The 19,837-nt window shown below is 41.1% G+C and overlaps 1 protein-coding gene across 1 annotated transcript in view; it reads right to left on the bottom strand.

Annotated features, from left to right (window-relative positions):
- Nucleotides 1-12,016: 12,016 nt before the first annotated feature.
- The window catches only part of LOC141171678 (formyl peptide receptor 2-like), a 37,931-nt gene continuing 30,110 nt past the window's right edge, over nucleotides 12,017-19,837 (bottom strand). Inside the window, exon 2 of the mRNA XM_073655340.1 lies at nucleotides 12,017-12,965. Within this exon, the coding sequence (XP_073511441.1) occupies nucleotides 12,017-12,965 (949 nt within the window). The remainder of the gene's footprint in view (nucleotides 12,966-19,837) is intronic.

The raw sequence follows: 19,837 nt of genomic DNA, 5'->3' as shown, positions 1-19,837 counted from the left end.
TTTTTCTTGACTCTTACTCAAGTATCTGTGCTTTGAGTTCTTTATAGGAAAACTACAATACCAATGTTTTTCTTCTTCTTGTAGTTAATGATAAAATCATGTAAGTAATGTCCCCCAGATGACAGCTCGAGAAACACCCGGTGTTTGGGTTCGGGCTGCCAAATCCGAGCAGTAACATGGACTTTCTGGTGAAGTCCATGTTCGGGGTCCATGCCCGAACGGTAGTTGTTCAGTACGGCCCCTGAACATTACTGTTTGGGTTCTCCCATCTCTAGTGATTGAATGATCATATGCTGAAACGGTTTTATCCCTTAATGTGATTAAATCACTGCAAGATTTCAAGGGGATGTACACAAAGTGAAACAAGAATAAACAAGAGCAAGGAATGCCACCGCTCCATCGATAGTCAGTCTGTTCATGATGTCTGTCAACCACCAACCATTGGTTACAGAGGGGCCTAATGTTATCTCCATAACAGTAGAAGACAAAAGACTCTGGTCGTGGAGAGAAGAAGTGTGAAACAGGTTGTGTAAAGTATTTTAGAATTTTTTGGGAATTCAATATTGAAGAAGGAAGGAGCATATTGTACTTTATGGTAATGACCTGCTCCTATTCGTTGACAGTCTCACTTTGTAAGGAAGGTGACTGCAGTTACAGATCAGATTTGTTAGCTTCTCTCTTTCTTTAAACACAATTCACACAATAATTGAGACTATTATATCAGGTGCACAAAAAAAAAAGTCCTCTGTAACACCCGCAGCGTGGGAGGAAGTCATAGATATAATTAATTTACTTTTATCAATGTTAGTTGTTGCTTCTGTATCAATGTGATATAATAACCACAGTAATCAATTACTTCCATCTCTATATATCTCTTTATAGATTATTGTCGTCTAATGATCATCTGACAGCCATGTAATGTGTAAGGGCCGGCTTATGGCCAGGCATTAAACATGTCTTTTTTGGCCCAGTGAGTCAATTGTTTTGAACAGTGCTGATGCACAACCACAAGTGGGTCAGGTGGTGACTGGTGACACCTCTTCTCCAGGCAGTGGATATCCATCTCCTATACATCCTCCTCAATGGAAAACTCCACATCCCCAACAGCAACAGAGCAGATAGTTGTTCCTAGTGTCACACCGGATGCCTCTCTGTTACCTACAAAGTGACAATGCCAGAAATATTGTCGCTGCCATTTTTAGTATGGACAACTATTACATCAGCGATGTATTTCTCCTCTTTTTTATAGTGGAAAAAATCCTCCCAAGGATGAAATAAAGGATGGAAGAGTAATAGCAACTTCCACACTTATCTTGCCGCCCTTGGTCTCTTAGCATTTTGGTGATTTCAGTAGCTTTTTCATGGACCGTAGTGTATGGGCCTACAACTGCTGGTTCACAATGCTTTATGAATTTCATTAATATTTTCTTGGTGTTTTTTTATGGATGTGGAAAGAAATGGCAGATGGCCACCAATTTTTCTGATCCGTAAAAAAGCCATTAAAAAGTTAAAAATGTAAAACAACATCTGTATCAATACTTTAACAAATCTGTAACAACACTCTTCAGTGAGTGTGCAGAGGAAAAAAAGAGGTGACCTTGAGATGCAGAGGAGCTGGAGAGGTGACCATGAGCCAAGAAGGAGCTGGAGAGGTGACAGTGAGATGCGGAGGAGCTGGAGAGGTGACAGTGAGGTGCGGAGGACCTGGAGAGGTGACAGTGAGGTGTGGATGAACTGGGGAGGTGACAGTGAGGTGCGGAGGAGCTGGAGAGGTGACCAAGAGACGCGGAGTAGGTGGTGAGGTGACAGTGAGCCGGTCATCTCCCAGCTGCTCACAGCAGAAGTACCCCGACCGGCGGCCTAGGCGGCGCCGCTCCCCGGTCCTCCTTTCACACTTGCCGTCGGGAGATCAGCGGCCCTAGCCGCTGATCTCCCGATGGTAGCCACATGGAGGTCAGCGGCGATGCAGCCTGGAGATGACCGGCTCTAGCCGGTCATCTCCCGGCTGCTCACAGCGGAAGTACCCGCACAGGCAGCGCCGCTCCCCGGTCGTCACTAACACGGTTCGCTGATTGGTTGCGGCCGCCGGCCGCGACCAATCAGCGGTATTGGCGCCAAATTTAAACAGGGGGGAATTACGTGCTCACTGTGCGTGGTCAGCGATGTTGTCACAAGCAGTATTGACAACATGACGTAATTACAAAATTCATTAGGGACCCCGGGGGGATACATTGGGGGGGTTAATTTAAAGTAGTGCACAACCCATTTAAATACTGCTTTGCTGATTAGTCACGCCCGGTCGGCCGCATACATATTCTAGAATTCCCGATGCGTTAGAATCGGGCCACCATCTAGTTTTAGCATAATCAGGAATAATAAATTTGCAGGCAATAAATTTTCCACAAATCGAATTTCCTAGAATAATTCATGTGAACAGGTGAATTGGAATTTTGTTCATCTGCTCATCTCTCTTAATTATCATACCACATGTCACAGAGAAGGGCATGAATCCAAAAACATCACAGGAAAAAAAGAAAAACAGCCTTACCGACACCAGGTCAAATCACCAATGCACAAGCAGGATGCAACATACCCCCATGATAAAGGTGGGAGCAGCACAGATGCAAAATACTGATGCGACAGCCACTCCCTCCATGAATTTGCAGATATATGAGAAGCTGTGTAATATTATCAATGCACAAAAATGAGGCTTACCACATGGTAACATAATAGAATGGATGCTATGTTAACAAAATAATTTTCCCACTGTATGTTTAAAACGCCGAAATTGACATCATCAGATGACTCTTCTTATTTTCGCCATTATTTATTTTTGCATTATACCATTTCTTTAATTGCAATTTATTGATAAATTTAAAACATTTCTTCATGCAATTTGTTGTTGACATTTATTAAATACATTTCAGGTTACAGACAAGATTATATTTGGTAGAACATTGTAAAATAACTGCAAAAAAGAATGAAACATATACAGTGGGTACAGAAAGTATTCAGATCCCATTAAATTTTTCACTCTTTGTTTCATTGCAGCCATTTGGAAAATTCTAAAAAGGTCATTTTTTTCTCATTAAAGTACACTCTGCACCCCCCATCTTGACTGAAAAAAACTAAAATGTAGTAATGTTTGAAAATTTATTAAAAAAGAAAAATTGAAATATCACCTGGTCGTAAGTATTCAGACCCTCTGCTCAGACACTCATATTTAAGTCACATGCTGTCCTTTGCCTTGTGATTCTCCCTGAGATGGTTCTACTCCTTCATTGGAGTCCAGCTGTGTTTATTTAAACTGATAGGACTGATTTGTAAAGGCACACACCTGTCTACATAAGACCTCACAGCTCACAGTGTATGTCAGACCAAATGAGAATCATGAGCTCAAAGGAACTGCCCAAGGAGGTCAGAGACAGAATTGTGGCAAGGCACAGATCTGGCCAAGGTTATAAAAGAATTTCTGCATTACTCAAGAATCCTAAGAGCACAGTGGCCTCTATAATCCTTATATGGAAGAAGTTTGGGACCACCAGAAGTCTTCCTAGACCTGGCCATCCAGCCAAACTGAGCAATCGTGGGAGAAAAGCCTTGGTAAGAGAGGTAAAGAAGAACCCCAAGATCATTGTGGCTGAGCTCCAGAGATGTAGTAGGGAGATGGGAGAAAGTTCCACAAAGTCAACTATCACTGCAGCCCTCCACCAGTCAGGCCTTTATGGCAGAGTGGCCTGACGGAAGCCTCTCCTCAGTGCAAGACATATGAAAGCCTGCTCAAAAACACATGAAGGTCACCCAGACTATGAGAAATAAGATTCTCAGGTCTGATGAGATGAAGATAGAACTTTTTGGTGATAATTCTAAGCGGTATGTATGAAGAAAACCAGGCACTAGTGATGAGCGAGCATGCTCGCTACTGCTCGTTGCTCGCTCTGTGCTATGACAAATAAGGTTCTCTGGTCTGATTGTTATGTTCTGCAACTAACAACTAAGGAATAGAAGGGAAAAGCTGTCTCTGCACTGAGACTCTGCTTAAACCCTACGCTGGGGTGTGTGCCCTATTCCTTGTGAATAGCCCCCCGACGATCCTGTATTGAACTCAAACGAAGGGGAAAGGGTGTCCCTAAAAGATCTAAGGACTAGGAGCAAAAACAGGAGACCTCCTAAAAGAAAAGTTAGTTGCAGAAATGAAGATTAAAGGAAACAAAACTGGTGGAACAATAAGTCCCAGGATATCAATTGTCCTAAGCATAAAGAACTAACAAGGCAACTTAGCCAGAGCACAAGAGTAACAACACTGATGTCCAGCAAGGAGTGAGAGACAGGTGCTGAGTAATAAAGAGTGAGGAGATCACGTGACCAAGACACCCAGCACCAGAGGAAAAGACTAGAAGTCAGCAAACCACAAAAAGATGGCCGAAAAGTAAAACAACATAGAGTATAACATTACCTCCCCTTTTACGAGGATCCTCTGGATCCTCTAGGCCGACCCTTACCAGGAAATCTCCTGTGAGAAGCCTTAATTAGCCTTGAGGCCGAGACATCCTCTGCCCTCACCCAGGAATTATCCTCGGGCCGAAACCTCTCCAGGACACAAGATACTTTAATCTCCCTCTATGCCACCTGGAATCCAAAATGCGAGAAATCTCAAATTCACCATCCTCATCAGCAGGAGGAACAGTAGGCTTCACCTGCTTATCAGGTGTGTCCGTCTTCTTTAGTAATGACACACAAAGTACAGAATTAATCGTCCAGCATGAGGGAATGCCCAACCTCTCCGCTGCCGAGTTGACAATCTAAACCACTTTGAAAGGACCCACAAATTTAGGCCCCAGTTTTTTAGAAGGAATTTTCAAATGAAGATTCTTAGAGGACACCCAAACCATGTCCCCAACAGCAAACAAGGACCCCTTTCTTTTTTTGTAAAAATACCTTTATGATATCCTGTTAGCCTCTTTGATGAAGAAGTATGATTATTAAGGCCAAACTCCGCAAGTGGTAGAAATTCTGACTACATTTCCTGATTGTCTGCACAAAACATCTCAATAACTGCTCGACATCCTGGTTCTTCTTTTCAGTCTATCGATTGGACTCTGGATGATACCCTGACGAGAATGACAAATTAATTTTCAATCTGTCACAAAAAGCATGCCAAAAGCAAGCCACAAACTGTGGTCCTCTCTCGGAAACAATGTAAGTGGGAACACCATGGAGCCTGACAATCTCCTTCACAAAAGCCTTAGCAAGAGTCTTGGCGCAAGGTAACGTGTTGAACGGAACCAGATGACACATTTTACTAAACCGGTCCACAACAACCCAGGTGACAGAAAAACCCTCCAATACAGGCAAATTGGTGATAAAATCCATGGCAAGGTGCATCCATGGCGAACTAGGAACATCCAAAGGGCACAGCATCCCCGCAGCCGGAGCATGAGAGGCCTTTGACCTAGTGCACACAGAACACTGACACACCCACTTAATGACTTACCTTTGCCACCCTGGCCACCCGAAACTGTGACCGATAGACTTCCTAGTTTCTGAAATACCTGGGTGACCCACCAACCGAGACTCATGACATTCAACAAACAATGCTCTCTTCAATACTCTAGGCAAAAACAATTTACCACACGGAGTGTTAGTTGGTGCCACACTCTGGGCTCCTAGGACGTTATTCTACAACTCAGAGTCCAAAGCGGCCACCACCACCCCTCTGCAAAATACACTCCTCCCTCTCAGCATTCACCGCTGGAGAGAAACTATGAGACAAAGTGTCAGCCTTAACATTCTTTGTCCCCGGGACAAGGGTTACGGAAAAAATTGAACTGGGCAAAAAACAGTGCCCACCTAGCCTGACGGGCATTCAAACATTTAGCTGCGTCCAGATAAATCAAATTCTTATGATCAGTGAAAACCTGAATAGGATGCCAAGCCCCCTCCAAAAAATGACGCCAATGCTCTAACGCGAGTTTAATAGCCAACAACTCACGATTCCCAACATCATAGTTGAGCTCTGTCTCATATAAAATTTTGGAAAAGAAAGCACAGAGATGCACCCCATCCTCTCCCTCCTGGGACAGAACTGCCCCTACACCTGTAGATGAGGCATCCACCTCAACCAAAAATGGCTTGGTCTCATCTGTCTGGATAAAAACAGGAGCAAAGATGAACCTCCCCTTGAGATACTCAAAAGCTTCAATAGCCTCAGTGGACCATTGGACTGTATAAGCACCCTTCTTGGTGAGATCAGTAATGGGTTTAGCGATGACAGAGAAATTCTTTATGAATTTCCTGTAATAGTTGGCAAACCCCAAAAACTTCTGTATGAACAACAAACCTTCAGGCCTCGGCCACTCCAGCACAGTCTGAACTTTCACCGGGTCCATCTCAAAACCATCACAAGAAACAAAGTAACCCTAAAAACTAATTTTCTGGACAGTAAACTGACACTTCTCCAATTTAGCAAAGAGGGTGTTATCTCTCAGTATCTGAAGAACTTCGCGGACTCTCTGCCAATGAGACTCAAGATCCGATGAATAAATCAAAATATCATCCAGATAAACAATAACACTCCTACCGATCAAGGGTCTCAGAATGTCATTGATGAAATTTTGAAAAGATGCAGGAGCCTTAGTAAGCCCAAAAGACATCACCAAACACTCAAAATGACATTCCGGGGTGTTAAAAGCTGTCTTCCATTCATCTCCTTCCTTCACCAGCAGCAAATTATATACCCCACGAAGGTCAATCTTAGAAAACCATTTAGATCCTGTCAATTAGTTAAACAAATCCAGAATAAGGGGTAACGGGTAAGGATTGCGCACATTGATCTTATTAATCTCCTGAAAATCCAGACATGGCTAAAGACCCCCATCCTTCTTTTTGACAAAAAAAGAACCCAACCACCACAGGAGACTTAGAGGGTCTTATGTCACCTGCAGCTAAACTAGTCTGAAGGTAGTCTTTCAAAGCCTCCCTCTCGGGAATTGTCAGATTAAGCAACCGACTCTTTGGGAGCTTAGCATCAGGGACCAACTCAATAGCGCAATCGTAATCTCTATGAGGTGGTAAAGCTTTCGACTCCACCTCCGAAAAAAAACTCCAAAAATCCTGAATAAGTTCAGGTAACTCCCCCTTCACAACAGCCGCAATGTGAACATTACAACACTTACCATAACACCCTGACCCCAGGATCTTATGGAACCAGACTACCAGTCCAGCAAAGGATTATGCACTTTTAACTAGGGCAATCCCAGGATGACCGGGAAAGGTAATTTAGCAAGTACAAATAAGTCAATCTGCGCCTGATGTTCCATATTCATATTAAGCTTAAACCCAGTGACCTTTCGAAGAATGCTCTTATGCTCCAGGGGAGTATTATCAATCGCCACCACAGGAAAAGGAGACGACAAAGGTTCAGAACCGAACTTATACTTTTCAAGAAATTTTTGATCAATCAAATTAAGTGCAGAACCACAGTCCACCATTACCTGAAAGTTAATCGAATGACCCTGACAGATGGTGTTAACAGGATAAAACACCCCAGAACATAAAAAGCAATGCAAATGGGAGTGTTATTTCTACTGACCACTTTTTTTTCTTTCCTTAGCGAACCTCGCATTGCTTAAAAAAATGATCAGCCTTACCGCAATACAAGCAAAGTCCCTCAGAGAACATCCTGTCCCTCTCCATGGAAAGGGATGACATTGCCCGCACCTGCATGGGTTCCCCAGTGTCGGCAGGATTATCATGAGAAACAGAATCCAGCAATATAGGAAACTTCTCCTCATTCTGCCTGGCCCTCAACCTTCTATCCACACGGAAAGCTAACTGCATGGCAACTTGCAAAGAATCAGGTGCAGGGAATGAAATGAGCAAATCTTTAAACTTTTCACTCAAGCCTGCCAGAAACTGAAACTTGAGTGCAGGGTCGTTCCACCTGACCTCTGCAGACCATCGTCTGAACAAGATGCAATAACTTTTAGCATCAAGAGACCCCTGTTTGAGACAACTGAGCTCTGCCTCAGCTGATGTAACCCGATCAGTATCATCATACAGCAAACCCATGGCATCAAAAAATGCCTCCACAGACCTCAAGCAATAATCATCAGGAGACAAGGAAAATGCCAAGATTTGAGGTTCTTTATGCAATAGAGACATAATAATCCCTACACGCTGTAGTTCACTCCCAAAAGATCTAGGTCTGAGCCAAAAATACAACAAACAAGCATTTCTAAATGAAAAAAATCCTGTAGTTTCCCCGAGAATCACTCAGGTAATCCTACCTTAGGTTCTTCATAGCGTTCTGCAGGGTATTTACTCAATACTGATGAAGACCGGCAACCTCCAGAGTCAACCCTTGCAAGCGATGAGCAAGCTCCTGGATGGTACTCGTACTGTACAAAACCCAGGAAGATGAGAGGAGGACTAAAAACAAAAAAAACTTTGTTTTTTTAAACGCAGCTTGTCATATTGTTATGTTCTGCAACTAAGAACTAAGGAATAAAAGGGAAAAGCTGTCCCTGCGCTGAGACTCTGCTTAAACCCTAAGCTGGGGTGGGTTCCCTATTCCTTGCGAATAGCCCCACCTAAGATCCTGCACTGAACTCAAATGAACACCTGAAGGAAGGGGAAAGGGAGTCCCTAAAAGATCTAAGGACTGGGAGCAAAAACAGGAGACCACTAAAAGAAAAGTTAGTTGCAGAAATGAAGATTAAAGGAAACAAAACTGGTGGAACAAGAAGTCCCAGGTTATCAATTGTCCTAAGCACAAAGAACTAACGAGGCAACTTAGCCAGCAAGGAAGGAGAGACAAGTGCTGAGTAATAAAGAATGAGGAGATCACGTGATCAATACACCCAGCACCAGAGGAAAAGACTAGAAGCCAGCAAACCACAAAAAGATAGCCGAAAAGTAAAACAACATAGATTCTAACACTGATGAGACGAAGATAGAACTTTTTGGTGATAATTCTAAGAGTTATGTGTGGAGAAAACCAGGCACTGCTCATCACCTGCCCAATACAATCCCAACAGTGAAACATGGTGGTGGCAGCATCATGTTATGGATTTTTTTCAGCTGCAGGGACAGGATGACTGGTTGCAATTGAAGGAAACATGAATGCGGCCAAGTACAGAGATATCCTGGATGAAAACCTTTTCCAGAGTGCTCATGACCTCAGACTTGACAGAAGGTTCACTTTTCAACAAGACAATGACCCTAAGCACACAGCTAAAATAACAAAGACATGGCTTCAGAACAACTTTGTGACCATTCTTGACTGGCCCAGCCAGAGCCCTGACCTAAATCCAATTGAGCATCTTTGTAGAGACCTGAAAATGGCTGTCCACCAACGTTCACCATCCAACCTGACGGAACTGGAGATGAACAGCAAGGGAGAATGACAGAGGATCCCCAAATCCAGGTGTGAAAAACTTGTTGCATCATTCCACAAGAAGACTCCTAGCTGTACTAGCTCAAAAGTGGGCATCTACTCAATACTGAGTAAAGGGTCTGAATACTTATGACCATGTGATATTTCAGTTTTTCTTTTGTAATAAATTTGCAAAAATTTCTACATTTATGGGTTTTTTTCAGGCAAGATGGGGTGCAGAGTGTACTTTAATGAGAAAAAAATGAACTTTTTAGAATTTACCAAATGGCAGCAATGAAGCAAAGAGTGACAAATATAAAGGGGTCTGAATACTTTCCGTTCCCACTATATATATAATATCATATTATTATGGCACAGGACAAGTCCCACCTCGAGATCAACATCTGAATTGGAATTTGTTGTCCCCCATCCTGTGGATAATTTATAAATGTCTGGGAATATAGTTGCTGTGTAAAAAACACAACTTTGAAGAAAATATTAAATATCCATAAATATTCCACTTCTCACAAAGCAAATCACTGCAGTGACCTCAGTGCAGACACAGAATAAGCAGGGAATGGTGGAAGATTAATGGGGATGTGATGGAAAACAAGTCTGCCGTACAAACTGTGCTCCACTGAGAACCGGCTGATCTGTGATGGTCCAGGTACCGACCACCACTGTGCAAGGTATGATAATCCGTAAGACACCATAGCAGGAAGCATTATCAGAAAGCCCAAGAGGGTTTTTTTTTGTGAACTGCGAATCGAATCTAAAAGTGTTTGAGAAACTGCGAATTTCAAGAAATTCGACTTCACCATAATTATAAAGACCTGGGAAATTCTACGGCCAGGCCAATTTTGTTACTTAAAAAAATGCCAAGCAAAGTCCAAAGAAAAATGGTGGAATTGCAATTTTTTTTTCAACACTTCAAGTCTGCACAGGTTTGGAGATTTCAGATACAGTAGATAACAGGAATATAGTTTACACATACAGTACAGACCAAAAGTTTGGACACACCTTCTCATTTAAAGATTTTTCTGTATTTTCTTGACTATGAAAATTATACATTCACACTGAAGGCATCAAAACTATGAATTAACACATGTGGAATTATATACTTAACAAAAAAGTGTGAAACAACTGAAAATATGTCTTATATTCTAGGTTCTTCAAAGTAGCCACCTTTTGCTTTGATGACTGTTTTGCACACTCTTGGCATTGTCTTGATGAGCTTCAAGTGGTAGTCACCGGAAATGGTCTTCCAACAATCTTGAAGGAGTTCCCAGAGATGCTTAGCACTTGTTGGCCCTTTTGCCTTCACTCTGCAGTCCAGCTCACCCCAAACCATCTCGATTAGGTTCAGGTCTGGTGACTGTGGAGGCCCGGTCATCTGGCGTAGCACCCCATCACTCTCCACCTTGGTCAAATAGCCCTTACACAGCCTGGAGGTGTGTTTGGGGTCATTGTCCTGTTGAAAAATAAATGATGGTCCAACTAAACGCAAACCGGATGGAATAGCATGCCGCTGCAAGATGCTGTGGTAGCCATGCTGGTTCAGTATGCCTTCAATTTTGAATAAATCCCCAACAGTGTCACCAGCAAAGCACCCCCACACCATCACACCTGCTCCTCCATGCTTCACGGTGGAAACCAGGCATGTAGAGTCCATCCTTTCACCTTTTCTGCGTCGCACAAAGACACGGTGGTTGGAACCAAAAATCTCAAATTTGGACTCATCAGACCAAAGCACAGATTTCCACGGGTCTAATGTCCATTCCTTGTGTTCTTTAGCCAAACAAGTCTCTTCTGCTTGTTGGCTGTCCTTAGCAGTGTTTTACTAACAGCTATTTTACCATGAAGGCCTGCTGCACAAAGTCTCCTCTTAACAGTTGTTGAAGAGATGTGTCTGCTGCTAGAACTCTGTGTGGCATTGACCTGGTCTCTAATCTGAGCTGCTGTTAACCTGCGATTTCTGAAGCTGGTGATTCGGATAAAATTATCCTCAGAAGCAGAGGTGACTGTTGGTCTTCCTTTCCTGGGGCGGTCCTCATGTGAGCCAGTTTCTTTGTAGCGCTTGATGGTTTTTGCAACTGCACTTGGGGACACTTTCAAAGTTTTCCCAATTTTTCGTACTGACTGGCCTTCATTTCTTAAAGTAATGATGGCCACTTGCTTTTCTTTACTTAGCTGCTTTTTTCTTTCCATAATACAAATTCTAACAGTCTATTCAGTAGGACTATCAGCTGTGTATCCACCAGACTTCTGCACAACACAACTAATGGTCCCAATCCCATTTATAAGGCAAGAAATCCCACTTATTAAACCTGACAGAGCACACCTGTGAAGTGAAAACCATTTCCGGTGACTACCTCTTGAAGCTCATCAAGAGAATGCCAAGAGTGTGCAAAGCAGTCATCAAAGAAAAAGGTGGCTACTTTGAAGAACCTAGAATATAAGACATATTTTCAGTTGTTTCACACTTTTTTTTGTAAAGTATATAATTCCACATGCGTTAATTCATAGTTTTGATGCCTTCAGTGTGAATGTACACTTTTCAAAGTCATGAAAATACAGAAAAATCTTTAAATGAGAAGGTGTGTCCAAACTTTTGGTCTGTACTGTAATTTTGTGATTATTTCATATATTATTTTGTTGCTTGTCTAGACAATTAGGATGTTCACCTAAGGCTCTTTCTAACCTGGAGGGGATGGATCTGAAGAAACCTTGCTGGAAATCTCGTCCCATGAAAACATAAATGATTGGATTGATGCAACTGTTGAGGTAAGCCAGGGTGGTAATTATAGTGTGTACAATAGGGAATATAATGCTATATTCATAATATATGTATGTTAGTGGGAAGATGTAATATGGAAACCAACAGATGAAGAAACACAATATAACAGTGGTGATGATCCTGGAGGATCTTTGAGATCTCTGTGATCTCTTACATTTTCTAATTTTGTAGAAAATGGTGACATAACTGGTGAAGATAGTCAGAAAAGGGATCAGAAACATTATAACTAATCTGACCAGCTGAATGAGGTGATATAACTTTGAATTGTAAGGATGTAAATAATAATAATAATATACACACAATTCACCTAGCTCACCCACATGGTATCTATATAAGGTATACACTAAACCTGTTAAAATTAAGCTCAGCCACCAAATGAATACTGCAGAGATTCTCATCAGTTTACCAGTTCTGTGAACTTTGGCCCAAATTGGCCACATGATGGATACCCAGCGGTCAATACTCATGGCCATCAGGAGAAGAACACTGGTGGTCATGTTTAGGGTAAACAGAATCATGTTCAGTATGCAATATACAAAATCTAATTCATATGAGAAAATTGAAGCCCACTCAGCAATTCTCAGAGGGAGAGATTCACAACACAGGAAGTCCGCGATGGCCAGGTGGAGGAACCACACAGCACTGATTGTCTTCTTCATCCTGAATCCGGCAATCCAGATGACTAAGCCATTACTGATAATCCCGAGAGCAAAAACAATGCTGTATAATGTAATTGCCATTTTCTTTAAAAAGTACACATAATAAAATAACTCGTTGAATTCATCAGATAACCTGAAAAGACAGGATAGGGTAGATATTAGGGAAATTAAGAATTTGTAGTTCCTTAAATGTTCACCTTGTTTACATGGAGGATGAGGGCTGATATCCACGTGTGATCACACTGTGAAGCTAGAAGTCACACCATCATATTCCTCCCATTCTAGAACAGGAGATCACAGAACTCATTTATCCCTTTGACTTTATTTGCCCAGAAAGACCATAGGAGCCTTTTGCAAATCTAATGAAAAAAATGTAGGAAGAGTTATGAAGCTAATATACAATACATGAGTCCAAAGTGATACAGTGGGGGAAATAAGTATTTGATACACTGCCATTTTTGTACGTTTTCCCACCTACAAAGAATCAAGAGAGTTGTAATTTTTATCATAGGTACATTTCAACTGTGAGAGACAGAATCTAAAAATAAAAAACAGAAAATCACAATGTATGATTTTTAAATAATAAAATTTCCTTGTATTACATGAAGTATTTAATACAACAGAAAAACAGAACTTAATATTTTGTACAGAATAATGTGTTTGCAATTACAGACGTCAGACATTTCCTGAAGTTCTGGACCAAGTTTGCACACACTGCAGCAGGGATTTTGGCCCACTCCTCCTTACAGATCTTCTCCAGATCTTTCAGGTTTCAGGTCTGTCACTGGGCATCATTGAGTTTCAGCTCCCTACCAAAAATTTCTATTGGGTTCAGGTCTGGAGACTGACTAGGCCACTCCAGGTCCTTGAAATGCTTCTTATGGAGCCACTTGCACTGGCTGTGTGTTTCGGGTAATTGTCATGCTGGAATGCCCAGCAATGACCCATCTTTAATGCTCTTACTAAGAAAAGGATGTTGTTGACCAAAATTTCACAATACATTACCCCATCCATCCTCCCTTCAATACGGTGCAGTTGCCTGTCCCCTTTTAAGAAAAGCACCCCCAAAGTATGATGTTTCCCCCATCATACTTAATGGTTGGGACAGTGTTCTTGGGGTTACCCTATGAGACAAGATCTTGCATAAAGCCCCAGACCGAGGAAGATTGACGGTCATCTTGTCTTTCTTCCATTTTCTAATAATTGTGCCAACAGTTGGTGCCTTCTCACCAAGCTGCTTGTTTATTGTCATAAAACCAAGCAATATGAACTGAGGTCCAAGATGGTAGACATGCAAGAAATAGGAGCATGTTCACACTAGCAAAAAGAAGCAAAACCTACAAAAGACAAAAAATATATCTCATACCCTACCATCATTATATATAAATGTAAAGTAAAGTTGCATAATAAATATAGGGTACTTAGTGAACTATTTTTGATCAAAAAAAGTATACAAGCCATTCCACCAGCGGCAAGGTGACCCTAAATTGGGACGGTACCTATACTGTCTATATTAAAAACCTTACTGTATATCAAAGTTGAAGTAATGCATATAAAAGGATAGACAAATAGGACCGGGTCCCAACTCCAGGCCACCTAGGCCCGTGGTAAGCTACATATATACTAATCAGCTCAACAAAGGGGATGCCACACCCTTAAATTGCACAGAATGCAAACAAGACAAAAAACCAAGCAATGTGAACTGAGGTCTAAGATGGTAGACATGCAAGAAATAGGAGCATGTTCACACTAGCAAAAAGAAGCAAAACCTACAAAAGACAAAAAATATATCTCATACCCTACCATCATTATATATAAATGTAAAGCAAAGTTGCATAATAAATATAGGGTACTTAGTGAACTATTTTTGATCAAAAAAAGTATACAAGCCGTCCCACCAGCGGCAAGGTGACCCTAAATTGGGACGGTACCTATACTGTCTATATTAAAAACCTTACTGTATATCAAAGTTGAAGTAATGCATATAAAAGGGTAGACAAATAGGACCGGGTACCAACTCCAGACCACCTAGGCCCGTGGTAAGCTACATATATACTAATCAGCTCAACAAAGGGGATGCCACACCCTTAAATTGCACAGAATGCAAACAAGACAAAAAACCAAGCAATGTGAACTGAGGTCTAAGATGGTAGACATGCAAGAAATAGGAGCATGTTCACACTAGCAAAAAGAAGCAAAACCTACAAAAGACAAAAAATATATCTCATACCCTACCATCATTATATATAAATGTAAAGCAAAGTTGCATAATAAATATAGGGTACTTAGTGAACTATTTTTGATCAAAAAAAGTATACAAGCCGTCCCACCAGCGGCAAGGTGACCCTAAATTGGGACGGTACCTATACTGTCTAGATTAAAAACCTTACTGTATATCAAACTTGAAGTAATGCATATAAAAGGGTAGACAAATAGGACCGGGTCCCAACTCCAGACCACCTAGGCCCGTGGTAAGCTACATATATACTAATCAGCTCAACAAAGGGGATGCCACACCCTTAAATTGCACAGAATGCAAACAAGACAAAAAACCAAGCAATGTGAACTGAGGTCTAAGATGGTAGACATGCAAGAAATAGGAGCATGTTCACACTAGCAAAAAGAAGCAAAACCTACAAAAGACAAAAAATATATCTCATACCCTACCATCATTATATATAAATGTAAAGCAAAGTTGCATAATAAATATAGGGTACTTAGTGAACTATTTTTGATCAAAAAAAGTATACAAGCCGTCCCACCAGCGGCAAGGTGACCCTAAATTGGGACGGTACCTATACTGTCTAGATTAAAAACCTTACTGTATATCAAAGTTGAAGTAATGCATATAAAAGGGTAGACAAATAAGACCGGGTCCCAACTCCAGACCACCTAGGCCCGTGGTAAGCTACATATATACTAATCAGCTCAAAAATAGTTCACTAAGTACCCTATATTTATTATGCAACTTTGCTTTACATTTATATATAATGATGGTAGGGTATGAGATATATTTTTTGTCTTTTGTAGGTTTTGTTTATTGTCACGTAGCCCATCCCAGCCTGGTGAAGGTCTGCAATTCTATCCCCGGAGTCACTAGACAACTCTTTTGTCTTGGCCATGGTGGAGAGGTTGTAGTGTGATAGATCGATTGTGTAGACAGGTGTTTTTATACAGGGAACGAGTTCAAACAAGTTCAATTAATACAGGTAATGAGTGCAGAGTAGGAGGCTTCTTAAAGAAAAACTAACAGAGCTGTGAAAGACAGAATTCTTGCTGGTTGGTAGGTGATCAAATACTTATTTCATGCAATAAAATGCAAATTAATTATGTAAAAGTCACACAATGGGATTTTCTGGATTTTATTTTTAAATTCTGTTTCTCACAGTTGAAGTGTACCTAGGATAAAAATTAAAGACCTCTCCATTCTTTGTAGGTGAGAAAAATGTGAATATCGACAGTGTATCAAAAACTTTTTTTTCCCACTGTATATACAGTTGTGCTCAAAAGTTTACATACCACTGCAGAATTTTTGCTTTCTTGGCCTTTTTTAAGAGAATATGAATGATAACAAAAAAACTTTTTCTCCACTCATGGTCATTGCTTGGGTGAAGTCATTTATTATCAAACTATTGTGTTTTCTCTTTTTAAATCATAATGGCAACAAAAAACATCCAAATGACCTTGATTAAAAGTTCACATACCCCAGTTTTTAATATTGTGTATTGCCCCCTCTAACATCAATGACAGCTTGTAGTCTTATGTGGTAGTTGTGGATGAGGTTCTGTATTTTCTCAGATGGTAAAGCTGCCCATTCTTTTTGGCAAAAAGCCTCCAGTTCCTGTAAATTCCTGGGCTGTCTATCGTGAACTGTGTGCTTGAGATCTCCCGAGAGTGGCTCAATGATATTGAAGACAGGAGACTGAGATAGCCACTCCAGAACCTTCACTTTGTTCTGCTGTAGCCAATGACAGGTCAACTTGGCCTTGTGTTTTGGATCGCTGTCATGTTGGAATGTCCAAGTACGTCCCATGCGCAGCTTCAGGGCTGATGAGTGCAAATTTGCCTCCAGTATTTGCTGATAACATGCTGCATTCATCATTCCTTCAACTTTTACCAAGTTTCCTGTCCCTTTGTAGCTCACACATCCCCAAAATATCAGTGATCCACCTCTGTGCTTTACAGAAGGAATGGTGTTCATTTCATCATAGGCCTTGTTGACCTCTCTACAAATGTAACGTTTATGGTTGTGACCAAAAAGTTCAATTTTGATCTCATCACTCCAAATTACCTTTTCCAGAAGTTTTGAGGCTTGTCTATGTGCTGTTTGGCATATTGTAGGCAAGATACTTTGTGACATTTGTGCAGTAATGGCTTTCTTCTGGAAACTCGATCAAGCAGTCCATTTTCCTTCAATTGCCTCCTTATTGTGCATCTTGAAAAAGGCACACCGCTAGTTTTCAGAGAGTCCTAAATTTCAGCTGATGTTATTTGTGGGTTTTTCTTTGCTTCCGAACAATTTTCCTGGCAGTTGTGACCGAAATTTTTGTTGGTCTACCTGACCATGGTTTGGTTTTTACAGAGCCCTTGATTTTCCATTTGTTAATCACAGTTTGAACGCTGCTGACTGGTATTATCAATTCCTTGGATATCTTTTTGTATCCCTTTCCTGTGTTATACAGTTCAACTACCTTTTCCCATAGATCCGTTGACAATTCTTTTGCTTTCCCTATGACTCACAATCCAGAAGCGTCAGTGGCTGGATGAAAGATGCAAGAGTCTGTATGGATCCCAGAAACTCACTCAGCTTTTATGCACACACACTGATTACAAGCAAGCAAGTCACAGGTGAGGATGTTACCTTTAGTAGCCATTCAAACACATTTGTGTTAAATTCTGTGCATGTTATCAAGCCAAAATCACTAGAGTATGTGAACTTTTGATCAGGGTCATTTGGATGTTTTTGGTTGCCATTATGATTTAAAAAGAGAAAACACAGCAGTTTGATAAAAAATGGCTTCACCCAACCAATAACCATGAGTGGAGAAAAAGTTTTTTTGTTATCATTCATATTCTCTTAAACAAGGCCAAGAAAGCAAAAATTTTGATTAGGTATGTGAACTTTTGAGCACAACTTTAAGAGCTCGTGCCTACAGATGTCTCCATTCTGAACTATTCACAAATTTTTCATTTATTTTACAAAATGATATTAATATTCTCTCTTTCAGTGATGAAATGCTGTACTGCACATGTGCACATGACTGCCACAGCCAATCACTGATGATGATGGAGGCTTCAGGTCTGCTCCTGCTCAGCACCTTTTTAGGGACCTTGAATCAAGACTCCATTTTGACTTTGAATTTCTTTGTGCGCAATGAAGAAGAAGAAATTCAGTGGTGTTACCATAACCTGTTTGTGTCCAAGCTACACCCTGACAATTCCATGAAGTGGCCGAACACAAGCTGATGCCTTCAGAACTGCATATGTCTTAAGCAATAGTGTGTAGTGATGGGCGAGCACTAGTATTGAGCGAGCATGCTCGACACTGCTCGGTACTCGCCCAAGCATCTCACTACTCGGGATGTTCGGCGAGCATCGAGCATTTCCTGGTCACTCGGGCGGGAGCTCTGGTCTCCGCCTTGCATCTTTGGCACTCTTAACAGAGCCAATGAACATGCAGGGATTGCCAGCCAGTCACTGTAATGCCGCAGCCATGTTGTTTGTGGGCATTACAGTGATTGGCTGGCCGCACAGCGTCACCTTGAGTATTTAAAACCGGGCACCGCCATCTTGGACACAGTCGCTCCGGATCAGACAGTGTAGGGTCAGTGCTGCTGAGCTAGGGAGAGATTTAAACTGCAAAATAGTTAATGTAGGGTCTCTAAAGCCTGCCAAATCAAACAAACAGTACTTCTCAGGACTAATATCCATCCCAGATATTAGGCAGGTGTTCAGGCAGGCTGTATAGGAGATTCAGTGGTTATACCAACAAACACTGCATTACAGTCCTGTGTGCTCCTGCTGGTCAAATTGCTAGAATTATCCCCAGGTCTCAGGGGCCAGGAAAAATCCTTTTTTTTTCATCTAAATCCTGTTTTTTTTTTCCTCAGTCAGTCTGTACAAATATCCGTCTTATTAACCTTTTGGTATTTTTTCCCCCCCAAAAAAAACATTTTCAGTGTCTCGCTGACTGTTCATACACCAATATATCTGCTTAAAAGAGTCTGGTGTAGGCCAGAAAACTAGAACTGTGTTTTTCCTCTTCCACTGTTCAAATCTGGGACTTATTAACCTGCTTGCCTCTTTTCCATAAAAAAACAGTTTGAGTGTTTCGCTGACTGTTCAGACACAAATATATATATTTTAACAAGTCTGGTATACACCAGGAAATTATAACTGTGGTTTTGCAGTTCCATGGTTCAAATCTCTGTATTATCCACTTTTTGGTATTTTTTCCATAAAAAAAAACATTTTCAGTGTCTCGCTTACTGTTCAGACACCAATATATCTGGTTACAAGAGTCTGGTGTAGGCAAGAGAACAAGAACTGTGTTTTTCAGCTCTTCCACGGTTCAAATCTGAGTGTTATCAACCTGCTTGCCTTTTTTCCATAAAAAAAAAACAGTTTGACTGTTTCGCTGACTGTTCAGACACAAATATATCTATTTTAACAAGTCTGGTATACACCAGGAAATTATAACTGTGGTTTTGCAGTTCTACGGTTCAAATCTCTGTATTATCCACTTTTTGGTCTTTTTTCCATAAAAAAAAACCAGTTTGAGTGTTTCGCTGACTGTTCAGACACAAATATATCTATTTTAACAAGTCTGGTATACAACAGGAAATTATAACTGTGGTTTTGCAGTTCCACAGTTCAAATCTCTGTATTATCCACTTTTTGGTCATTTTTACATAAAAAAAACATTTTCAGTGTCTCGCTGACGGTTCAGACACCAACATATCTATTTCAAAGAGTCTGGTGTAGGCCAGAGAACTAGAACTGTGT

The sequence above is a fragment of the Phyllobates terribilis genome, unplaced genomic scaffold (genome assembly GCF_046119375.1).
Source record: "Phyllobates terribilis strain yellow unplaced genomic scaffold, ASM4611937v1 Scaffold_12__6_contigs__length_324123572, whole genome shotgun sequence".
Lineage (NCBI taxonomy): Eukaryota > Metazoa > Chordata > Amphibia > Anura > Dendrobatidae > Phyllobates > Phyllobates terribilis.
The sequence above is the reverse complement of the archived record's forward strand: the minus strand, read 5'-3'. Positions and strand labels throughout refer to the sequence as shown.